Consider the following 25,174-nt stretch of genomic DNA (forward strand, 5'->3'; position numbering starts at 1 on the left):
TCTACAGAACACAGAAAAAATTTCGAAGAATGCTGATAACCAAACCTTTTAACGTTACGTTTGACTTCCATTGCATGAACAAAAAAACACACACACATTTCTCCAAATATCTTCTTTTTATGTCCCACAGAATAAAGAAAGTCACATGTGGATGAGCAAATAATGGCGCATTTTTTAAATTTTGGGGTGAGCAGCTATCCCGTTAAGTGGGATTGTATTCAGGCAGTAAGTCAGACACTTTCGCAGGGGTCCTTATGAGGTCCTTCGAATGTGTGGCGCGGGTAATGTCCACACTTTAGCCATGTTGGTATGGATTTTACTCTAGTGATGCTGAACTGAAACAAGAATGATAAAATGTTTTCTCTGAAACAGAATTCTTGGTTTATAAGAAAGGTAAGGACTGGTTAAATATAAATCGTGTTTAAATAACTGAACGGCAACTAACTAATTAGGAAGTCAGTGTTTAGTCAGCAGTGTATGTAACGTTACAAGACTTCTGGACATCATCATGTACTGTTATAGTGACATGTTTTGTGTCTTCTGGTGTCTGTTTATGAAGTGATCGTGTATTTAAGTATATATTAATTGTTTGTGCGTTATTAGAATAAACGTTATTATCGTAGAAAGATTGTGTTTGAGGCTGAAAGGATGTATGAAATGTGCCTGTGCTAGACCAGATTCTCATCTCATTTATTTTCAGGTTGTGATATGGAGGGCTGTGGCGAGTATTGCATGGTCAGTGCTTCTCTTGCCAGTGACAGCTGCAGTCTTTGTGCTCTTGAGCAGATTCAGCCTTTTTCACCCCATCCAATGGATTTCAGGTGAGGAAACGAGTACGAGTGTCTAACAAAATGGATAATTACAATACGTTACTGATACTGAGAAGTGCTCGAGTGTGAATTCATTATTTATATAAGCAGTAGTTCTGACTTCAAGGGACATAATACATATTCTAAACCCTCTAAAGCCTGATTAATGAAATAATAGTGAGAATGTTTTTTGTAACAGGTTATTGATTCCTTTGGACAATTAAAAATGTTTGCTTATGTGTTTTATGTTTCGTATCATATTGGATTCATCTGGATTTTATTAGCTTGTAATGTAAGTCAAAGATATTTGTAACAGTATAACAAGCTACACTCTGTAACCCAAAAATATGTCATCATGATATTTAAATGCTTAGTTTTATTATTATATATAGCTCTGTATTTTGTGTGGTGTGCAAAACATGCAATGCAATACAATAATGACTTAGAGATGTACAAATACATTTTCCTCAAAAGCCTGATGTATCATGTTTGATACTCACATTTAACATGTGTTTTTATTAAATGTGATGTATAAATAATCAAGTAAACCCAAGTTGATTCAATCCAGTAAATTTTTGTCTTGAAATATTGCCAACAATATAAAAGTTCTTATGTTCGCTTTATATAAACCAGTAAATATTTCCCAGCAAAGAGATGTGTACCACAACCTGAAGGGGAACATTTTTAGATTTTACTTGCTTAAAAAAGTAAAAACTGTCATATTAATTTGGAAATTCACATCACATATGTATGCTTTATATGGTTGATAGATATCTGAATTGTACGTTAGTCAGCATCTCAAACATTGGTTACAGATTGCACAAGTCTTCTTGCGGCCTCAAGCACCGTCTTTTCCCTTGTGGTGCTGTGTGGGGTGGTTCTGATCACTGGCTTTTTTAACCTGGAGTTCTACACTTGTGAGTAGATTTGTCTTTTATGGATGTGCAAAATCATCACATTTGCTATTATTGCGTTGTAATAAAATGTATGCAGATTACTTATTTATTTCACTCTTTGTGTGTCCTTAAGTGGTTCCCGCAATTCCATGTTCACGCATGGCTCTCCTGGGGACGGTGCTCCACCCTCGACAGTGTGTCCATTCTTTGGTCTACTGCACCATGGGCATGCTGGTAATGTGGTGTGCTTCTGTTACCATCGGTGGACGTTACAGCACTCTTGGAACTCCCTGCAGGCAAAGCGAGAGGTGGGTTATGACCCGATTCTGTTTGACCCACATACAATGACCCGTCGTTGTGCTCAGAGGATCAGGTTTCATTAATTGCATTCTAGGCACTGCGGCTCTTTTGACCCCAGGCAAAGAGATTGACACTCATACAGTTATCTTAAGTTGTTTTAATTAACTCTGTGAGTAATCTTATCTCAAAATGACCAGGAGGTCAGTCTTACCCTAATATAGGCCAAGAGCACCTCTAAAATAAATATGAAATGTTGTCTCTGTCTGTGTTTGTTTTTTAATGACATACTTTTTTGCTTTATGAAAATTCTAACAATATGTGAATAATAACTGTCCCTTATTTTGTGTTTGCTTCTGTAGTGGTGAAGTAGTGACCTGTCTGAATGAGTATCATCTCTTTATTCTCCTGGCTGGGGCCTTCATGGGATACAGTCATAGTTTCTTGGGAGTGGTTCAAAATATGTACTATGTGTCCTTTCAACCCATTCAAGTAAGTGTTTGGCTATTGTATTCAGATTAGTTGCTAAATATTACACGTATTGGTTAATATAATTTTTTTTTTTTTATGGCCGATACCAATATCTTTGAGAGCTGGCAGATAGCCGATATGATATATACAGTGGCATTCAAAAGTTTGGGAACCCCTTGCAGAATCTGTGAGAATGTGAATAATTTTAACAAAATAAGAGAGATCATACAAAGTCCATGTTATTTTTTATTTAGTACTGTCCTGAGTAAGATATTTTACATAAAAGATGTTTACATTTAGTCAACAAGACAAAAAAAATAGCTGACATTTTTTAAATAACCCCATTCAAAAGTTTGGGAACCCTTGGTTCTTAATACTGTGTGTGGTTACCTGGATGATACCTGGATTTATTTTTTGTGATGGTTGTTCATGAGTCCCTTGTTTGTTCTGAACAGTTAAACTGAGCACTGTTCTTCAGAAAAATCCTCCAGGTCCTGCAGTTTTCCACCATCTTTTGCATATTTGAACCCTTTCCAGCAGTGACAGTATGATTTTGAGATCCATCTTTTCACACTGAGGACAACTGAGGGACTCAAACACAACTATTAAAAAAGGTTCAAACAGTCACCGATTCTCCAGAAAGAAACACGATGCAAGAAAACCTTTGAACAGGATGATGTCATCCAAATTTTGTTGAAATATCATTTTTTTTTTCCATGTAGTACTGCCCTTTGGAAGCAAGAGAAGATACTTGCATGTTTCCCAGAAGTCAAATTAAGTACAATTTACTTTGATCTTCAAATGCAAAAAGTTTTTTGTTAAAATTAATCACATTTTCACAGATTCTGCAAGGGGTTCCCAAACTTTCGCATGCCTCTGTATGATATCACGCCGTTTAATTTAAAGGGATAGTTCACCCCATTTACTCACCCTCAAGGCATCTTAGGTGTATATGACTTGCTTCTTTCAGACAAATACAATCAGAGTGATATTAAAAAAATGACCAAACTTTATACTGGCAGTCAATGAGGGTCGAGATTTTGATGCCCAAAAACATGCATCCATCCATCATAAAGTGCTCCACACGGCTCTGGCGGGTTAATAAAGGCCTTTTGAAGTGAAGCGATGTTCTTGTTTAAGAAAAATATCCATATTACTTTATAAACTGTAATCTCTAGCTTCTGCCAACTGTCAAATGCGTCTTCATTCCAGCAGATGGATTCCGTAGGACGTAGGAGGATTTTGATATAATCCAAGAGGATACTGGTTTTCCTTTGCTGTAAGCAAAACTTGGTTCCCACGAGACTAGCATATTCTCACATTATTAACCCCCTGGAACTGTGTGGAGCACTTTTTATGATGGATGGGTGCACTTTTTTGGGCTTCAAAATCTCGACCACCATTTCACTACCATTATAAAGCTTGGAAGAGCCAGGACATTTTTTAAAATATAAATCTGACTATTCGTCAGAAAGAAAAAAATCATATACAGCTAGGATGGCTTAAGGGTGAGTAAATCTTGGGGTAATTTTCATTTTTGGGTGAACTGTCCCTTTAGGGATTGTCAAACAAATTGCTGCATGTAATTTATATTTATTTTGCATGATATTTACATAAAAGATGTTTACATTTAGTCAACAAGACAAAAAAAATAGCTGACATTTTTTAAATAACCCCATTCAAAAGTTTGGGAACCCTTGGTTCTTAATACTGTGTGTGGTTACCTGGATGATACCTGGATTTATTTTTTGTGATGGTTGTTCATGAGTCCCTTGTTTGTTCTGAACAGTTAAACTGAGCACTGTTCTTCAGAAAAATCCTCCAGGTCCTGCAGTTTTCCACCATCTTTTGCATATTTGAACCCTTTCCAGCAGTGACAGTATGATTTTGAGATCCATCTTTTCACACTGAGGACAACTGAGGGACTCAAACACAACTATTAAAAAAGGTTCAAACAGTCACCGATTCTCCAGAAAGAAACACGATGCAAGAAAACCTTTGAACAGGATGATGTCATCCAAATTTTGTTGAAATATCATTTTTTTTTTCCATGTAGTACTGCCCTTTGGAAGCAAGAGAAGATACTTGCATGTTTCCCAGAAGTCAAATTAAGTACAATTTACTTTGATCTTCAAATGCAAAAAGTTTTTTGTTAAAATTAATCACATTTTCACAGATTCTGCAAGGGGTTCCCAAACTTTCGCATGCCTCTGTATGATATCACGCCGTTTAATTTAAAGGGATAGTTCACCCCATTTACTCACCCTCAAGGCATCTTAGGTGTATATGACTTGCTTCTTTCAGACAAATACAATCAGAGTGATATTAAAAAATGACCAAACTTTATACTGGCAGTCAATGAGGGTCGAGATTTTGATGCCCAAAAACATGCATCCATCCATCATAAAGTGCTCCACACGGCTCTGGCGGGTTAATAAAGGCCTTTTGAAGTGAAGCGATGTTCTTGTTTAAGAAAAATATCCATATTACTTTATAAACTGTAATCTCTAGCTTCTGCCAACTGTCAAATGCGTCTTCATTCCAGCAGATGGATTCCGTAGGACGTAGGAGGATTTTGATATAATCCAAGAGGATACTGGTTTTCCTTTGCTGTAAGCAAAACTTGGTTCCCACGAGACTAGCATATTCTCACATTATTAACCCCCTGGAACTGTGTGGAGCACTTTTTATGATGGATGGGTGCACTTTTTTGGGCTTCAAAATCTCGACCACCATTTCACTACCATTATAAAGCTTGGAAGAGCCAGGACATTTTTTAAAATATAAATCTGACTATTCGTCAGAAAGAAAAAAATCATATACAGCTAGGATGGCTTAAGGGTGAGTAAATCTTGGGGTAATTTTCATTTTTGGGTGAACTGTCCCTTTAGGGATTGTCAAACAAATTGCTGCATGTAATTTATATTTATTTTGCATGATATTTAGTCAAATAATTAGAAATAGAAATATTTTGAAAATGAAATCTGTTTGAGAAAAATAATTAGGAAAACTAAAATCATGAAGTTCACCCTTCAAAAGAGTGGTAGGTTCAATCACAATCCTGTCAAAAAAAAAAGTCGTGCTTCTGACTATTATCAGCCAATGATGGGTTTTAAAAAATGAATTTAAAAAATGCGAAGTGCTGACTAATACTATGACAGTATATCAGTCCACTGCTAGTTTATACTGTATATATTATATTTATTTGTAAAATGTCTTGTAGTATGATTGAATGAGAAATAGCTAAATCATTAATGCTTTCATTAATAATTTATCAGCGCAAATCTCTTTTGTCCCTCCCACATTGGTTGTGAAGCAATACAAATACCCGCGGTTCAAGGGCTGTCTGCCAATGGTGGTGAAGTGCAGTGTTATTCAGGCCTTATATTCAGCCAGGAATTTTGCTGCTTTCTATTTCTTTTTTGGTAAGTTATATTTATGATCAGAGATGCATCCTCTAATAATTGTCTGTTTTCCTGCTAGATTCTCTTCAAATGTTGTTTTATTTTTAAATGTTGTTTCTTAGGGTATGCTCCTAAGACTTGGATCTCCAGCACACTTAATCTACAGATAGACAGGTCAGATTTGGAACTAAAGTCTACCAAAACCTGAGTGTTTACCTAATGTGAACTAAAGCAGCATAAACCCATAATCAAGAATATTTGTAACTCTTTATATCCCTTTCGTAACTTTATAGTTCTATCCAACCACTGGATTCATTGACTGGACTTCTAGATTTCTCCCTCCTTTACCACCTGTCAATCAGTGGCACTTTCCTGTACCTAACCTGGTATCTCACTGTGCTTCTCTTCAGAATTTGTGTCACAGAGGTACTTAAATGTGAATGTTTCACTGTAGGATATATCAAAGCAACTGACATTTATGTAGTACCTGTTTTGAAAATGATCCTGATGGCTGGTTGTGCATCTTCAGGCCTACAGTTTTCCAGTGCAGTCCACGTTTACTGAGGATGCAGAACAGAGTCTTCCCAAAGTTTTGGCTGAGAAGAACACTTTAGTCATGAAGGTTAGAGATTTTTCCTTTATTTTTTTCAGAAAAAAATCTAGGGTCAGAATTTTTTTTAATTGTTATCTCTAGGCTTATGGAAATTAATGAAATCTTAAGTTTCAGAAATAGAAAATTTCTATATGGAATATACATTTTAAGTTAAACTTACCTGATAAATACTGCTTTTTGTGAGTGCAACCTCTAAAATGTATTATAAAAAGGTAGGTAGTGTAAGGGAAACAGGTCAATTTAACTCAAAGGGAATCATTTAAGATTTTATAGGGAATTTGGACAGAATCACTGTTTTACGGCTGATCACTGAGTCGGCCAGCAATTCATTGAACGAGCCGTATAACATCAATTCTGCTTGGATATTAATATCCAAAATATAGTGAAATCACTATTTATTAGCACCGTAACAAGATCGGTAGTTTAAGACTTAACTTGTAAGCACAAGATACTTCTCTTTTCAATATGAATAAGACTTTATTGGATAAATCTAAGACAATATAAACTAATCTGACACAAACACAAATACTCACACATTCATGCAAGTTGCAGGAAGAGAGAAAGTGAGGAAAGAATGAGTTTGAGAGAATGAAAATGTGAAATCCCAAGTTTACAGCAATATGTGCAATTGCATAGACCTGAACAACCATCAATCACTTAATTAACCCTTGAATTGAGTTCCTCAATGAGGTTAAAATTTATATTAAATGCACCAGTTCAGCTAGAATCTGGAGGTACTTGCGTTGCCTGTGTAAGGGGTTCCCTTTGTTGTAGTCCTTGCAGAAAAGGGGTTTCCTGAGGTTGCTGATTGGCTGGAAGTTCAGTAGTCATTGAAGTGATGTCTTGGGAAGCCAGTGGTTGGGCGTTGGCTGAAGATGCGGAGTTGTGGGCTGGTTGAAGTTTTGAGGCGGTCACAGACTCGGGGTGAACTCGGAGACAAAATCTAACTCCGAACACAGAACTCTCAATGGAAAAGAAATTAAAGTAGAAGAATAGAAGTAACGAGACTAGATGGGTTTTCTCCTCATGGTTTTAGAGGAGCTGCTGGCGTGTAAGCCAGAGCACGCTCAAAGAGCGCTAAAAAGCAGCGTCAACACGGTGGCAAAAAGGCAAGTAAAACCCTAAAAACATGACTAAAGGCTAGACGAATAATTTGATGGTGTCCTGAGTATTTAAACCGGGCTGTGGGACACCTCCCAAATGGTGTCTTGACCAATTAGATATTGTCTTTGCTTGGGGTATTGTATGTTTCTCCTCCCAATTCATAAATCAAATGGTATCTTATCAGTCACATTGTCTGAATTTTCCCACTCTTGCAGAGTATAATTTTGGGCATGATTTCTATAACAAGAATATGATACATTTGACAAATAATTGATTGGAAGAAACGTTTCAAGCAAGAAGATTCAAACACACACATGCTAAACATGAATATGAACCCTTAATAATAAGCTATTCAATAGTTATGAAAAAGACATGCACTATAAGTGATTAGAACCTGATAGTCAAATGTGTGGGTTACATACGTGATATGGAGTTAAGCAATGGACTGATATTCATTTATAAGTCCTTTTGAGTTCATTTTGGTGCATCTACATCTGTAAAAGACCGTTTCTGTGCCATTCTGTGAACATAAGGACATGTTCTGTGAGGACCAGAGAAGTTAAAAGGTCTCCTAAGGAATCTCAGTCTGGTTCTTGTCCTCTAGGTGGGAGGGGGGGGAGTCAATCCAAAGAGCTCGTGATCGTGATTACTATCATGGATTTACATGTGATGGTCATGCTGTGCATCTCTTTGACCATCAATCTTGCTTACTTGCCCCAAAATTGACAATCTCCTTCCTAAGTTGTTCTTTTGTGTTAATGTTGCAAGCTGTTCTGTGAAAGAGTTGGTTGGTTAGGCTTGCTTCAGACTTGGCTGGTGCTAGGATCTGATTTACGAACATCCTGTCATCTTGGGCCTTTCTGTGGAATTCGGCTCCTCGTGTTTCAACCATGTTCTTGATCGAATCTTAAATTGTCTGATTTGGTCTGATACCCTACAGTAGTCATCATCAAATACTGAAAAAGTCATAAAATCATTGGTCAAAGTGTGCTGAAACCCTGAAATCGGATCCTAAATGTAATTGATTCCTGTTTAAATATATTATAGTTTCCTAACTGATTAACTGACTTTCACAGTTTTTGGCTCTACAAGACCTGGCTCTGTTATCACACCATTCTCTCTCACGCAGACTAGAAGTCTTCAGCCTGAGTCAGCCAGGTACAAACTAAATACTTGCAGAGAACTCTAAACTCAGTACTTTCATGCCTGCTAAACTAATGTAACTTGCATATGTACGTAGGTGGTCACGCTCATAACTGGAATGCCATTAGTAGGGAATGTCTGTCTTTACTGAGTGAGCTGACACAGAGACTGGTGGCTCATCAGGATGCGGTTGCCTCTAACGGCCGAGTCAAGTCTCAGTCTGCCAGCAGTGACACCAGATCAGCCTCTTCAAGCAGCTCAGGTAAGGCCGCTTAGATAACGTCCAACAAAGGCAAATCTGATCCCAAATCTGAACATAAGTCTAGTACTGCCCTTGATAACATACAAGAGGAATCATATTGCTCCAGAGAGAGATTTTATTTTTCCTGTTTTATCTGTAGTGGTGTCAGGAACAGAGGACATTGCTGAGACCCCTCGACTCAGTGTCCCGCTAAGGACCCCTGGTTCAGTCTTCAAATCATCGGTGGGGGGTGCGAACAATGCTTTGACGGCTCCTTTCACCCCAGATGTGAACAGCCCTTTCTCTTCCCCTGCTATTCGACGTCTGGTTGGCCAACAGGATCGCCAGTCTCCCTGCTTTGGTACAGAACAAAGCCCCCATATCATGAGGAGAGGGCCCAAACTGTGGAGTGCCTCCACAGGTGAGAAAGCAGGACTAAAACTATCACTATGAATTTTGAATCATTGTTTGCAAAAAATATTAATAATAAACTTTGAAGATTTCTAATAATAAATATAATTTTTACAACACGTAAAAGGTTTTATATATATATAAAATATATATATGTTGTGTATATATATATATATATATATACAACATTCATTTTAAATTAATTTTACCCTTTTTATAATTTTGTTTTTACTGAAATTAATTTTAAATTCAATTAGCTACTATTTAACATTTATGTTATGATTACTTGTTTTTAATATTTTGTTGTTTGTAGGGATTTATTTTTGTATGTGGTTTTGTAAAATAATTCTTATGGTATCCCTGTGTTTGTAAATCTTTGTGAGAAGCATGTACACATTTGTTAACAATAATGTATACTCTGATATCTAGTTTATTTCTTTGTTCTCATTTCAGAGTCACAATCCAGTGGCAGTCCTCCTGCCTCCCCTGCCACTGTTCCTAGTCCTCCTGCAGCCAGTCAGAAACCCAGCTTCCTTGCCCAGTGGCTACAGAACAGGAGAGAGCAGGTAACATCTTCATCTTATCACACCTGACCTGTAAATGAATCCTTTATTTTTTCATAGTGTTTTCTTGGTTTCCAATCGTGTGTATCCATAGGAACCAAAACAGACAAGCTTTTGAGTGTCCAGTACGGTTGCTGGGGAAAAAGGCAGTTCACATTTCAGTGTGATACCATTACATGGCCTAGAGACACCTGTTAACTCATGTTCCTGTCATACTCTCAATTGTTCTGCTCAGGTTAAAAGCTTTTTGGCAAAGCGGGTGCTGATAATGTATTTATTTAACAAGGTAAGGTTAAGCATGCTTTAGTTGAATGAAGGATCTGTCTACAGCTGTATGTTGCATGCTCCCACAACAGATTTTTAGTTACAGGAATTATTAATGCATGTGTCTAGATTCTGCCCATGTTTAAATTAACACCAACATCATTCGTCTCCCCTGTCCCTCTGGTTTTATTTCTGTCTAAGGTTGTGTGTATAGATTGTAGAGTCAGATTATAGTGACCCAGTTTACACACAGTTTAAATAAATAAAAGCATGGAATTTTGCATGCTTTTATAAGTTTTACAATCTTTATCCACTAATGTTGCAGAGTATTAAATAATATTGGAGAAACTGTAGATAAACTCGGTCTGTAACTACATAACTGGTTCCTCATTTCTCTCTCACTGGGCTGTCGGGGGTGAAGGGCTTCTGAAATAATTTTATATATATATATATATATATATATACACAGTGGGTACGGAAAATATTCAGACCCCCTAAAGTTCAAGGTCACTGCTTAGTCCTATTTGAAGTTGTCCTAAGCATATTTCATTAATTGTATTCTGAAGCACAGTACAAAAAAAACTTAAATTAGATACTTGAAAAAGAACTTGGATCAAAATTAGAGAACGTTTACAGATTTACCTCCAAGGTTTACGTTGACACTAATTCAAGTCCCCCCAAAATTCGGGTCGTCTATGTAAAACAATTGCACGAGAGGACAGGATAATGCGTAGACTCTCAATGAGGAATCGGTTCAACACTGCAGCTAGAATTGCTGGCCAGTTCAGCGCTGAACAGGGTGAGGATCTGTCTCGGCATACAGAGTCTCAATGAAAGCCCGCTCTGTAGTGACGAAGCCTCTCATTAGCAGACAAGCATGTTGTGTGAAGAGGCGAACTGGTACAAAGTTCACTTTAGTAATGAGAGCAAGTTTAATTTGTTTGGGTCTGATGGGAAACTTTTGTTCAGCATCAAACTGAGGAAAGACTAAACCCAAAGTGTGTAAAGAAGTCAGTGAAAGGTGGAGGAGGAAGTGTCGTGGTTTGGGGGATGTTTTCTGCAGCAGGACTTGGGCCTCTTCTACAGCTACGTGGCAGGGTGAATGCAAATGTTTATCAGAACCTCCTTGAGGAACATGCGGTTCCTTCCATCCGTTTATCGCCCAAAAAAAGCAGTTTTCATGCAAGACAATGCCACCGTCACACTGCAAAACAGGTAAAGCAGTTCCTTGAAGCTAAGAACATTGAAATAATGAAATGGCTGGGCAAGAGTCCTGATTTAAAGACACCTTAAAATCCTTGGGGACAAAGTTATGGCTAAGAAAGGGAAACTTTTGTTCAGCATCAAACTGAGGAACGACTAAACCCAAAGTGTGTAAAGAAGTCAGTGAAAGGTGGAGGAGGAAGTGTCGTGGTTTGGGGGATGTTTTCTGCAGCAGGACTTGGGCCTCTTCTACAGCTACATGGCAGGGTGAATGCAAATGTTTATCAGAACCTCCTTGAGGAACATGCGGTTCCTTCCATCCGTTTATCGCCCAAAAAAAGCAGTTTTCATGCAAGACAATGCCACCGTCACACTGCAAAACAGGTAAAGCAGTTCCTTGAAGCTAAGAACATTGAAATAATGAAATGGCTGGGCAAGAGTCCTGATTTAAAGACACCTTAAAATCCTTGGGGACAAAGTTATGGCTAAGAAATCCACCCTGCTCCTGGGGACCAACTTTCCTGCAGAGTTCAGCTCCATCCCTAATCAAACACACCTGAACCAGCTAATCAAGGTCTTCAGGAGCGCTTAAAGTCACAGGCCGAAAACTCTAAAATGCTGCCTTCGGAGGCAGCGTTCCAAGGCAGGAAGGCATCAAGGCATGTCTGAATCCAAATTCTGCTTTACTTCCTGTCTCTGGAGGTACCTTCTTCTGATCGAATTTTGAAGGCAGCATAGATGTATCCTTTGCTGCCTTTGATATCCCACAATCCTGTGCGTTCCATTCCGTGACGGTTGAGCTAAAAAATAAAGATGGCATCTGAAAGTTGCGTTTGGTGGTCAATTTGTATGTAAATGTATATTTCTGACAATTTTTGTACTTTGGATGTTATTTCTAGCGAGAAATACGTTTTATAGTAATTAGATGTGACCCTGGACCACAAAACCAGTCATATGGGTCAATTTTTTGAAATTGAGATTTATAGATCATTTGAAAGCTGAATAAATAAGCTTTCCATTGATGCATGGTTTGTTATGATGGGACAATATTTGGCCGAGATACAACTATTTGAAAATCTGGAATCTGAGGGTGCAAAAAATCTAAATATTGAGAAAATCGCCTTTAAAGTTGTCCAAATTAAGTTCTTAGCAGTGCATTTTTTATAGTTTTAATAATATATTTACTGTAGGAAATTTACAAAATATCTTCATGGAATAGGATCTTTACTTAATATATACTAATGATTTTTGGCATAAAAGAAAAATCTGTCATTTTGACCCATACAATGTATTTTTGGCTATTGCTACAAATGTACCCCAGCGACTTAAGACTGGTTTTGTGGTCCAGGGTCACAAATATTCGTTTAGTTATCACAAAAACTCGTTCTATTTTGTTGTAGATCATTAAACCGTTACACTGCCTCAGAAGCCTGTCCGAAAACAGTTTCATGAGGTGCCTTCGTGCAAAAATGCTGCCTGCAAAGTCATTGCCTCATACAGCAGCAAGTCAGCTGCCTAAGTTTTCGGATGCAGCCCGTGGGTCCCCAGGAGCAGGGTTGAAGGCCTATGCACTACAGTCACAGAACTGTGGAAGAGACTGGAAGAAGAGTAGACCTAGATCGCACCAGAGCAGTGTGAGAAACTAGCATATCCTGCGGCCGCAGATGTGCTGAAGTCATTCAAAGCTGGGGCCTCTACACTTCCTACTAATTTCTGACAGCTGTAACATTACAATTTTTTGGTTGTAATCTTTCGTGCTACAGTGGTTACTGTTCTCTAATTTTGATCACTGTTTTCCACAAAATAAAGGTTTTTGTTGAAATGCCTGGGTTTTGTCAAACCTGCAGCTAATATTCCTTTATATTTTGAGCAATTAAGATTGACAATATTTCAGAAAAAATCAAGAATTAATAGATTCTCTAATTATGATCTCCACTGCATCTTCTTGCATGTCAAATCACAGTATTCTTGCAATAGAAAGTGCTTTTCAGTTATGTGAAAATTATTACATTTTAGATGAGTTAGATAAATTAATTCACTTTTATAATTTATTTATATATATATATATATATATAGCTTGGTACCCAATGTCTGAAGTTATTTTTCCCCCCATAGTCAAATATTTTCTTCTAATGTACAGCTTCCAGAAGCCTCTAGCCAAGCTCTGTTTGCTGACAGCCAGGCTCATATCTGGGCTCTCCAAGGTCAGAAAATAGTAACTAACTTTTCAGAAATGCTATCTTACATGTATATTTGTTTGAATAATTTATTTTGCCTTTTGTTACTTCTGTTTTTAAGGACTATCGCATCTGGTGGCAGCCTCTTTCTCTGAGGATCAGTTTGGAGTTGTGCAGACCACATTACCCAATGTTCTTAGCTGCTTGGTAGTCTTGCTAGAGGTAAAACAAAAGTCATTTTTCCACAAGTGTTAAAACTGATAGTCTAGGAATCAAAATGGAGACAACAAGCTGATTCATTTGGTTAATCTTGCATTTTTAATTAAAGGCTGTTGACAGACACTTCAAACTGCCACATGCCTCCAGCAAACCTGTGAGGACTATCTGCAGTATGGGAGACTCCACCTACAAAACTCTAAGGTTTGCGCTGAGGGCTGCGCTGAAGACCGCCATCTACAAGATAACTACCACTTTTGGAGAGCACTTAAAGTAAGTCCCATCGTTATTTACAGTAATGTCTTTCTGAGAAAAAAATTAACTGTTTTGGGAACCTGCTGTATTTAATAAAATACATGTTTATCCTCAATCATTTTGTTAATTTTCTTTGTTTACAGTGCTGTGAATATTTCAACAGAACATAGAAAAAGGCTTCAGCAGTTCTTGGAATTCAAGGATTAGTGCGACACACAACATCATCTTCTCAATACCTTTGGGTATGTGTGTGTGAGGAGACCAAGAGACAATATGCTGCTTCTTCGAAAGGTCTGATATATGGGGGATTAGTGAAAAAAAAGCCACTCAAGGCCTTACTTTATAGCCAAGTGCTGCACTTTATTTCCCATTGAAATCCCAGTCACATTCTAAGTAACATTTGCATATTCCTTATACATAACAATCATTCACATAATCTGGGAATTTTGTTTGTGTGTATATACCTGCGTACTAGAATGTGATGAGACTTCAAAATCATAGTGGGGACTTGAGTAAACGTTTAAAGGAACACTCCACTATTTTTGAAAATAGCCTAATTTTCCAACTCCCCTAGAGTTAAACAGTTGAGTTTTACCGTTTTCGAATCCATTCAGCCGATCTCCGGGTCTGGCGGTAGCACTTTTAGCTTAGCTTAGCATAGATCATTGAATCTGATTAGACTGTTAGCATCTCGCTCAAAAATGACCAAAGAGTTTCTATATTTTTCCTATTTAAAACTTGAGACTTCTGTAGTTACATTGTGTACTAAGACCGACGGAAAATGAAAAGTTGCGATTTTCTAGGCCGATATGGCTAGGAACTATACTCTCATTCCGGCGTAATCTGAAAATGACATAAACCTTAACATCATAGTTAATTACATCTTTTCCCTCTGCTCCGTTAACAGCTGCCAGGCACCTGCTGCAAACGAATAAATCAGAGTAATTACAAAGCAGATTAATTGATTTCACCTTTTCATGCCCATTCTGGAGACAATAAACATGCCAGCCACAAGTTTGGCCAACAAGTACAGAGCATGATTTTTTTTTTAAAGCATATGAAAACATAATTTTCATTTGTTTAATAAAATCTTAATAGTGTCGTGCCATGACGCATTTTATAACGTATGTTTGTTCTAAAATAGAAGTGCTCTAAAAAAGAAGACAGAAGTATTTATTGCTAAATAAGTACTCATTTCCCAGTCAGATTACACAGCTGTGTTTAGCAATCTGTGGTGATATTAAAATGAAAGAATTCCTTAAATGGAATCATATGGTTTGTTCCAATTTCATTAGCAATTTCCCTTACGACTCAGCTTTTTAAATGCAATAATTGGCAGGTTATTTCATTCAGCATAATTCTGGAAATTGCTGAAGACAAAATGTTATAATACAACTTAAAGAGAGTTCACCCAAAAATGAAAGTTTTGGCATCATATACTCACATTCATGTCGTTCTTTCTTATGTTTATTCATAAAAGATGATATTTTGAATAATGCTGGTAATCAAACAGTTGATAGTGCCCATTGACTTCCATTAGTATTTCTTACCCTATGGAAGTCAATGGGGACCATCAACTGTTTGGTTCTTCAAAATAATCTTTTGTATTCAAAAAGAAACTTATACAGGTTTGACATGACATGAGGGTGAATAAATGATTACAACATTTTCATTTTTGGGTGAACTATTCCTTTAAAGGTGTACATTTTCATCTTGTATAAAACTGAATTTAGCTGAGGTGTTTAATATACCCACAATTCGAGTGGAAGGAATTTTAAAGACCTCTGGTAAAGTCTGAACAGGATTGAATAACTTCAAGAGTGGCATATGGTGTTTCTCCATTAAGTTCTTTAGGCATGAGAGCATAATGGACAACAACACTTTAGTGAACCACTACTTGAGAAAACAGTCTGATAAAGGTTCATTGAGTGCAAAAGGTGAAGATTCTGTATGGTCAGAGAATCTTATTATACCAATTACACTGAATCAATCCATTAGTCATGCCATGCTTTAACTTACGTGTTCCCATGAGTATGTAGAGATTTCTTATTATTTTAATATGCTCGTTTGTTTCCCTTATTTTCTGTGGGTGACCAAATGCATTTGTGTAATGAACCTTGAATCTTTACAACAGTATAAGAGGCATTTGCAAAATAGATGTCATCAAAATTTAATTTAATTGTTCCTTTGTGTGTTTAATTGGTCATAAATATGGATTCTGATTTGTGGTTTTCAGAGTTATGCATGATATATTTTTGATACTCTCAGACATTTAGTCATTATAATTTGCTAATTAGATTCCTCACCACTTATTCTGCAAGTGAAAACCACCGTGACCCATTACTAAATATGTTTCTGTTTAAATAACACATTTACTGTAAGGAGGCATGGCCATAAACTTAAACCACCACTTTAAAAAAAATTGAGTAGAAGAGTAGAAATGCCACTTTATCTTCTGTATTGTAAAAGAAGATCAAATCTAAGTTTATAATTGGTGTTACGCATACAATGTGGGAAAAGGATTTGACATAGTAAAGGGTTAGTTCACCCAAAAATGAAAATTAGCCCATAAATTACTCACCATCAAGTTATCCTAGGTGTATATGACTTTCTTCTTTCAGACGAATCCTGTCGGAATTATAATAAAAATTGTCTTTGATCTTTCAAGCTGTTTAATGCCACTCAGCGGGTGTTGCATGCATCAGTCCAAAAGAAGTGAAATAAAAAGCGCCCATCCATAAAAAAAGTGCCTCACACAGCTCCGGGGGGTGAACAAAGGCCTCCTGTAGCGAAAATATCCATATTTATCCATGCACAACGCTGACCTCATACATCATCCTCCCGGAGATGCTTCTGTCTACAACTGTTGGCGCAAGCTAGATTAAAGTGATTATTACTTTTTGAATACGGATATTTTTCTTACTGACACACATTGATTCGCTACAGGAGGTAGCTGCTTTTTTATGGATGGGTGCTTTTTATTTAACTTCTTTTGGACTGATGCATGCAACACCTGCTGAGTGGCATTAAACCATTTGAAAGATCAAAGACAATTTTTTATATAACTCTGACTGGATTTGTCTGAAAGAAGAAAGTCATACACCTAGGATGACTTGAGGGTGAGTAATTTATGGGCTAATTTTCATTTTTGGGTGAGCTTACCCTTTAAAGCCCTTTAGATGCATGTAGTCAAAGCAGTAGCATGGCACTCACTTTAACTTGCCAGCTCAATCATGGCAGCACATCACTGGATCACTTGAGCGAATGTTTGCAGAGTGTTAAAGCGCGCATGAATTTAGCACAATAGTGTGAGTGTTACAGGAGAGACCTCTTGAAGACCCTTCCCCACTGTTCCAAGCCTGCTTCTCCTTAGCTGAGGGATGTGGTACATTAGAATCTCGGTTTTGGTACCAGATATCTGCATCCTGGTTCCAAGCAATCTGTCAGGGCACAAATGTCTCTCTGTTCATCTTTACTGAGTCTGAACATTGCTACCTGCACCCTCAAAGAGAAGAAAAACACACCATAATCAAGTCCAATTCATGAGAGGACTGACAGAGTTTTTATTGAACCATATTGGCTACTAATACAGTGATTCTGACCTCGGCGGTCTGCAGGCTTTCAGCGGCTGTGGATGTCACCCTTGAGGACTGTGGTTAGGTGGTATGGTCTATTAAGAGAAACTGCAGTAACACAGGCGTTCTTGTACAATAAAGTCTATGGTTATAGGGAAGTTCATGCTGACTGAGATTCACGGTGACAAATGGTTTGTTTTATTTTCTGTTTGAGACCAGACTGGATCACCTACTGGAAACAAACAAATGAAGACTGTGATCTCTGCCAATTTAATCACTGTCAGTGAGAATGCAGCTATTTTGATGAACCAGTAGTACAATATTAGCATGACTCAAATCTGTTAATTGGGAATATACATTTTTTGTGTATTTCCAACAGACATAGTCATATATGGTTAGCAAAGATGATTTCTCGCCACTTTTTCTGTAATGAGAATCCACTGCACTGTAACATATTACTAAATCTGTTTCCATTTACTGGAAAAAATGTTTTGTAAGGAGACATGGCAGTAAACTGATTTATTGACTGATGTATGTATTCAGGAGTCACTAACGTATTTTACACAGCCTTTACTTGCAAAAACAGTAATATAGTCAAATGGTGTTGCTGTTTAAAAGAACTGTTTTCTATTTTTAAATATTTGAAAGTGTTTTATTTATTGCTGTTATGGCAAAGCTGTATTTTCAGCATCATTACTCCAGTCTTCAGTCACATGATCCTTCAGAAATCATTCTGAAATGCTGTTTTGCTGCTCGTTATCAATGTTGAAAACAGTTGTGCTGCTTAATATTTCTGTGGAAACTGTGACGCATGTTTTTTCAGGATTCTTTAATAAATAGAAAGTTCAAAACAGAATTGATTTGATATAGAAATCTGTTGTAAAATTTGAATCACCTTTTACTGCCTCTTTTGAATGCATGTTTGATTAATAAAAGTAATCATTTTCTAATAACCCCAAACTTTTGAACAATAGTCTATGATGAGGTTTTTTCTTGTTGTTTTTATTATTGTAATCATTACATTGATACTAATTGTTACCCTATAATTTTTCCCTCTGTAGTAAACAGTGACTGGTGAAAGGACTGGACAGAGCTTTGCATTCTGGAACCGTTTAGATGATGGAAAAACCAAACACCTACATTCAGCCGCAACATGCACCGGTTTATCCTGAGGTCTTCTACGAACACACTTGATCTGATATCTCTGATTTGAATTGACTGCACAAATTCATCCATTTTTCTGATGTTCTTTCCAGGTACCTTGTGAATCATCACAGGTGTGTCACTGCTAACGTTTGCAACCCCTGAATAATTTCTACAGTGTCCATTTGATGATCCACATTCAGAGGGAAGCTAACTGGAAGAACATCATGAGGCCTACTGGTCTAAGTCCAGCGGTTGCACAGCTGGACCAGTGTGGCCTTGTTAACAATGAGGAAAAGTACCTGTCTTCTTTAAACCAAGCTGTTCACATGGAAGCGCTGAAGATGTGTAGCTTGTAATTTGACCTACATTTCAGGAAATGAAGTAAATAGAGTTGTATTTTTTTCTCAGTTTTTAGACATGTTGAATGCATTTTTTTTACCAAAGTTATTGTAAGAGAAAGAAAAAAAGATTAAACAAACATTTTGTCTAAAACTAGATACTATCCACTGTTCATTTTAAATCTTTTAAATATTGAAGCTTCTGTTAATGATTATTGTATATTTTATTCGTTATAATTTTAATCATTTTCTGGTGTGTCAGGCCATTTTTTGCTATTTTTGCCAAGCTCAATTATACAATCTATCACATCTACATTACCGTTCAGAAGTTTGGATCAAGATTAGTTTAAAGAAATAAACCGCAAGGACACATTAAGTTAATCAAAATCGACACTAAAGACATCTGTAATGTTGCAAATTTTTCTAATTCAAATAAATGCTGTTCTTTTGAACTTTCCATTCATCAAAGAATGCTAAAAAAATGCATTAACAAAAATATATTATTTAAATACTTATAATATTATAAATCGGCATATTAGAAGGATTTCTGAAGGATCATGTGACTCAGAACACTAGAGTAATGGCCGATGAAAATGCAGCTTTGCCATCACATTTATAAATTAAAATAAAATATATAACATAAAACATTGATTTTAAATGAAAAACTTTGGTGTGCATAACTTTCTTCGGCAGTTTATATCACAATATTGTGCCAGACACTGAACACAGGTGTTGTTTTACCAATACATATCATTTGTATCAATCAGTAAAAACTCAAGACATTTTTATTTCAATCCATGCCAGTTCTTTGAAGTAAGAGTTTGTAATTGAGAGAGACTGACATGTGGACTCAATCTTTCTTCACCTCCAAAGATGGATGCATTGCAGCTTTTACAGATTTAGACATTTTAGAGTTGTTTATGGTTCACTTACAAATTGCTTTCGTGAAAGTTGCCTAGAGACTGATATTACGCAATGATCAATTCAGTCAACTCCTTCCAGGACAACTTTGAAGAAGGATTTTTAGATGAAGCTTTTGTAGTATTCATTGCCTGATTGTTTTTTAGGTATTCAACAATGACACTTGTAAGTGCCCTCATGCAGTGCGAGGGAACTGCAAAATGTTCTCTCATTCTTTTACCTTATATTGAAAAATCATAACCAGAACTTAAGTTTCATCTCTTATTTTTCAGATTTGCAAAGATATATATTACATAGAATATAATAGATGGATACAGTCACGCTCAAAGATATTATTGTAAGCAGTGTCCTAAACCTATAATAATTTAATACTTTGATGAAGCTGTGTTTCATTTCCTTCACCGTGAGCTGCATAGGAAATGTGTTTCTTTTTAATGATGCAAGATAGCCATGGGATATTATTTCATCTATTTGCTGTTATTCTTTGTTTTCTTTTTCTCTGTAAACTGTGGTGGCCAGAGGACTATCATTTGGGAAGCATTTTGTCCTGAACGATAATAGATTTTTACAAATAAATGCATGTTAGATTAGTAGTTCGATCATAATTTGTAACATTGGGATTTTTAATGTAAACAGCACGGCTATTAAGATTAAAACCATTAATGTTTTTTATATATTATCAATTTTAAACATACTTTAAATCTTCGAGTATACAGAATGCAGAAATTGTCTGCTTTAACACACTTGAGATGGTTGTTGGTTTTTATTTATTTATTTATGTTCACATTCATAACCCATTTGTCAGTGTACTTCACCGAAAGTGTATTTGATTTGGATAAATGTGTCTGCTAAATGAATAAAAAATCGAAACGTCAACTTAATTTAATTTTTATAGTCATAAATGCGTAAATGTAAAGATGCTCAATGAAACCCTATTAATTTTTAATATAACCTCATCATGACATCACACCTGTGACCGCCAAAATGTGTTTTATAATTTTGCAGAATTGCTCCAACCAAAAGTCTGCATGACTGCGGCTGCCACCTTGAATCAGCTGGGCTTATTACTGACTCCCTCGCTGGCCTCTCTCCAACTCAAACATCTTAGCAGAGCCTTGTTCTAACAGGAACCAGCTTTGAACATGTCTGTTTAATAAACTTCGTAGAGTGGCATGTGTGTCTGTGTGCGGATAAATGTGCATGAATTGACAACATGAATAGATAGCATTTATAGTCATTTACAACTATAGGAGCATAACACTTTTATGTGGCTTAATAGCTATAATTTCCCAACATCATTTTGAGCTTAAGGCACTTACTTGCCTTCACATCTTTCAAAACCTGTATGACTTTCTTTCTACTCCAAAAGCAATTAATGATAACTGAACATACAATCTGCTGTTTTCTATACAATGAAAGTGAAAGTTGACCACCGCTCAGCTGTCATGCAAGATTTTGAATGAATAATAACTCGAGTGTTCATCTTTTCAGAAGTAACTTGGAGTATAGTGCATAGACGTTATTTATGATGCTGTTATGGTGCTTTTTTTGTCACTTTTGAGCTTGATGGCCCCTGGTCCCCATCCACTTTCATTGTACAGTATGAAGCAGCTTGAACATTCTTCAGAGGTTCTCCTTTTGTGTTCTATGGAAGAAAGAATGTCATATGGGTTTGTAACAACATGAGGGTGAGTAATTGATGGCAAGATTTTCATTTTTTGGATGAAAAAATGTCTGTTCGTTTTAAGAAAATTCTTTGCGTTACATAACTGTCACTGTGGCAAAAACATTTCCTGTTCCAAAACTGGTATCATTTTGAGCTTTAAAAAAGACCCATTGAAAACATTTCATGCCACCACTTTCTTATTTGTCTATCAAGCATAACTTGGTATCAGACAAGACATGTCTTCTAGTTGTTTTTTTTCTCTCTTGTGTTTCATATCTTCTTCTAATCAATTGCTATAGCACATATTAATCCCTGCTTACATACAAAGCATGCTGTACTCTCTTCCACTAAAGCATGTCATAATTTGCATGCATGTGTACATGCACTTACAATGAAGAACCTGGAGATTTTTGGCTTTTTCCCTCATATGCACACATGCTTGGGTGTTTTCTTGTAGTTTGAAGGCTGCAATAAGGCATTTTCCCGTCTGGAGAACCTGAAGATCCACCTACGCAGCCACACCGGAGAGAAACCCTACATTTGCCAGCATCCCGGCTGTCTCAAGGCCTTCAGCAACTCCAGTGATCGAGCCAAACACCAGCGCACACACCTGGACACGGTATGACCATTCTTATGACTCTATCAGGTGTAAACCCAAAAACACATTAAAAATGCACTGCGGAAAATTGTACAGTTGGATCCAAAAGTCTCAGAAGAAAATACATATTTATATGCGCACATTTATTTAGTTCACTTTTCTCCATTTTAGGTCACTAATTACACAAAGACATTCTAAAAGTTCCTTTAACTTATTATAAATATGCAAAATATGCTTTTTTTTTTTTTACTAGTGGTTCTTGGACCCCACTGTATATATAGCTGTGATTTTACACTTATACCCAGTCTGTGAAAGGTGTACACCACTAATGAAAACAAACAAGCGAGGGAAGCTTACTTTTTCCAGACAAAGTAGTCGTAATAACAGGGTTTTATTTACACTAAATTCAGAGTAAGGAATTATAGTCTGGAACACTGGTGAGATCTCCTTTCACTTTAACGGCTTAAGAAAAAAAGAGAGCCACTTCAGCGACTACCAGCTCTGGCTGCACATCGTCTCTTTAATATATCAGATAATTTGACCTCCTTATGACAAGGCAAAGTTAGTTCATAATGTAAAATGTCATTGGGTTTGACCACCCTCAAAAAATGTAATGATATTTATTTATAAATATATAAATGTATACATTATATGTACTTTCTTCCTCAGTTCATTCATTTGAATCACTAATTTAACTTTGTCTCTTCTGCTGTGCCTCTTATTTTATGTAGAAACCGTATGCATGTCAGCTCCCAGGGTGCACCAAACGTTACACCGACCCCAGCTCATTGCGCAAGCACGTCAAGGTCCACTCCAGTAAAGCCCTGCAGGCACAGGACAAGGTAACAATTTCAAGTGTTTGTTAGTTTTGTATCAAGAGACTCTTACAACAACCAACAACAGCCTCATTCGATAACTTAATAACCTAAAACAAAAATACATGCAACATGCAACTAATTAGATGATCTTAATGACCTGATAAATGAAGTCACATCGTTTAATGCATTAACTTCATCAGTAATCTTCATCCCAGAGATCTTTGATGAAAAGGCCTATTGTTTTATGGGCTGTTCCTGCTTTCCAAACAAAGGAGAATGAAGGAGATCTTTGTGTATTCCCATGGCTTTGGCCTTCTAAGCAAGAACACATGTGTTCCCGTAATACAGTTAATAAGCAGTGCAGCGCTATTCCTCAAGAGGCCAGATGTGACATGCAAATAGCAAACATGCTCAGCAGCTGTTTAATGCATTAACTTCATCAGTAATCTTCATCCCAGAGATCTTTGATGAAAAAAGCCTATTGTTTTATGGGCTGTTCCTGCTTTCCAAACAAAGGAGAATGAAGGAGATCTTTGTGTATTCCCATGGCTTTGGCCTTCTAAGCAAGAACACATGTGTTCCCGTAATACAGTTAATAAGCAGTGCAGCGCTATTCCTCAAGAGGCCAGATGTGACATGCAAATAGCAAACATGCTCAGCAGCTCCACTGAATGCTCAAATGAATCAACAACAGAAAGTTGTTTCAGCCTCGGTAAGATTTTGCCGCTCTCACAGTCAAGCGGTACATCCTTACAGTACTTTTCTACAAAGGCAAAATGCAGTAAAAGCACCCATATTGGAACTGAGAAAAAGGCTTCACATTTCTTTTAGTTGAATTTCATTGATTTTATATCAGTTTTCACACTCTATTTTCTGTTTTTGCCTTTTGGCCAAATCCATCTGTCACAGATCATAGTCTAAATTACCCGATTTTGATATAGTTATTGTGTTATGGTATGTCTGCTTTATCAGAGTAGGAAATCAGTGCTGTATATTTTATGCATATGTTTTCTGTATCTTGACAGGTCCAGCTACACAATAAGGTGGAGCAGGAAGTTGTGGATGTGTGCCTTGACTTGCAGCATCTCCAAGGCTCTGCTCCTTCAATACAGAGTCCAGACCATAGGCGTCCTGCCTCCCTCAGTGAGATTCATCAGGAGGGTTTTACTGGTAGGTGTATAGCTTATGGTCTATCCTGAGTTGGGCTTTTGACTTTGGAAGGCCTGCAAGAAATTTTGCCTGCTGTAAAACTGAAGGAAGCAAAGCGTGCCAGATAGAAATGACCAGCATGTTGTGTTTTTGATGATGGTCCTGGCATCCTCTTGACAGCTTTTCTCAGAAAGACTCCAGCATCTGGTTGGACATTCATGCTGGTCTTAGCTGGTCTTTTCAGCTTGTAAAATACATATATTTTGCAGAAGGACCTAAGTTTTGTTTGTTGTCTTAATATGTTTCTGGAAAAAGGACAAAAAAGACTTCTAAAAAGAATTTGCACCTTTTGAATTTTAGATGTGGCATTTAATAAAATTTATTTTTATGGATTATTATTATTATTTTTTTTATTATTGTGTTTGTTGTACTACAATTCTCTGACACAATTTTTGGCCAAAATTCTAAGTTTGAGCATTGCTGAGAAACACAGAACTTTAAATTTTGGTCTAGTGTTTGTACAATTTGTTTGAGTTTTCGAATTTTCAACATTTTACTTTTTTGTTTTTTTTTATAATTGTAATTTTATCATTTGAATATTTACAGATAATTTTACCTCTAAAATGAATCGGAACAAAAAGTGTCATTAAAATTTAAATCCTCCACAAAAAATACATAAAGAAATAATATACATTTTATCAAAACACAAAAATCAAATCTATTTGTAATGTATTTCTAGCTCAGCATAAAACTAAACATAATTTTAGTCATGATAGTTAAGCTAAAGATAGTGTAATATGCAGTACAATGCAAAAGTTTACAGTTGGGATTTTCTGTTAAGAAAAAAACGTAAATTAGCATTAAAGTGTAAATTAATTATGGATTAAAAAACACCT

At 36.6% G+C, this 25,174-nt stretch overlaps 2 protein-coding genes across 3 annotated transcripts in view; both read left to right on the plus strand.

Annotated features, from left to right (window-relative positions):
• Positions 1–237: 237 nt before the first annotated feature.
• Positions 238–14,639, plus strand: LOC107584806 (nucleoporin NDC1). 2 transcript variants are annotated; one of them, XM_016271572.1, is made up of 18 exons: positions 238–393; positions 701–821; positions 1,625–1,726; positions 1,839–2,013; positions 2,365–2,494; positions 5,790–5,898; positions 6,000–6,051; positions 6,171–6,303; positions 6,407–6,499; positions 8,671–8,752; positions 8,835–8,999; positions 9,139–9,399; positions 9,843–9,955; positions 10,188–10,238; positions 13,560–13,623; positions 13,718–13,818; positions 13,925–14,085; positions 14,211–14,639. In XM_016271572.1, exons 1-18 carry the CDS (start codon positions 355–357, stop codon positions 14,272–14,274), a joined length of 2,016 nt encoding a protein of 671 aa, XP_016127058.1. In that variant the 5' UTR covers positions 238–354; the 3' UTR covers positions 14,275–14,639. The 2 variants fall into 2 exon arrangements, with proteins under 2 accessions (XP_016127058.1, XP_016127067.1); XM_016271581.1 differs by lacking the exon at positions 10,188–10,238.
• A 5,462-nt stretch (positions 14,640–20,101) lies between these two features.
• LOC107585994 (zinc finger protein GLIS1-like) overlaps positions 20,102–25,174 on the plus strand; it is an 8,502-nt gene continuing 3,429 nt past the window's right edge. Inside the window, exons 1-5 of the mRNA XM_016273209.1 lie at positions 20,102–20,164; positions 21,156–21,191; positions 22,171–22,332; positions 23,043–23,153; positions 24,155–24,299. Coding sequence (XP_016128695.1) covers positions 20,102–20,164; positions 21,156–21,191; positions 22,171–22,332; positions 23,043–23,153; positions 24,155–24,299 — 517 coding nt within the window. The remainder of the gene's footprint in view (positions 20,165–21,155; positions 21,192–22,170; positions 22,333–23,042; positions 23,154–24,154; positions 24,300–25,174) is intronic.

The sequence above is a fragment of the Sinocyclocheilus grahami genome, unplaced genomic scaffold (genome assembly GCF_001515645.1).
Source record: "Sinocyclocheilus grahami isolate Dianchi unplaced genomic scaffold, SAMN03320097.WGS_v1.1 scaffold5.1, whole genome shotgun sequence".
NCBI lineage: Eukaryota > Metazoa > Chordata > Actinopteri > Cypriniformes > Cyprinidae > Sinocyclocheilus > Sinocyclocheilus grahami.

Coding starts and splice junctions, on each gene's coding strand:
- LOC107584806 (XM_016271572.1), top strand. CDS start 355: ATGTTTTCTCTGAAACAGAATTCTTGGTTTATAAGAAAG. Junction 394..700: donor ATTCTTGGTTTATAAGAAAG/GTAAGGACTGGT, acceptor ATTTATTTTCAG/GTTGTGATATGGAGGGCTGT. Junction 13,624..13,717: donor TCATATCTGGGCTCTCCAAG/GTCAGAAAATAG, acceptor TCTGTTTTTAAG/GACTATCGCATCTGGTGGCA.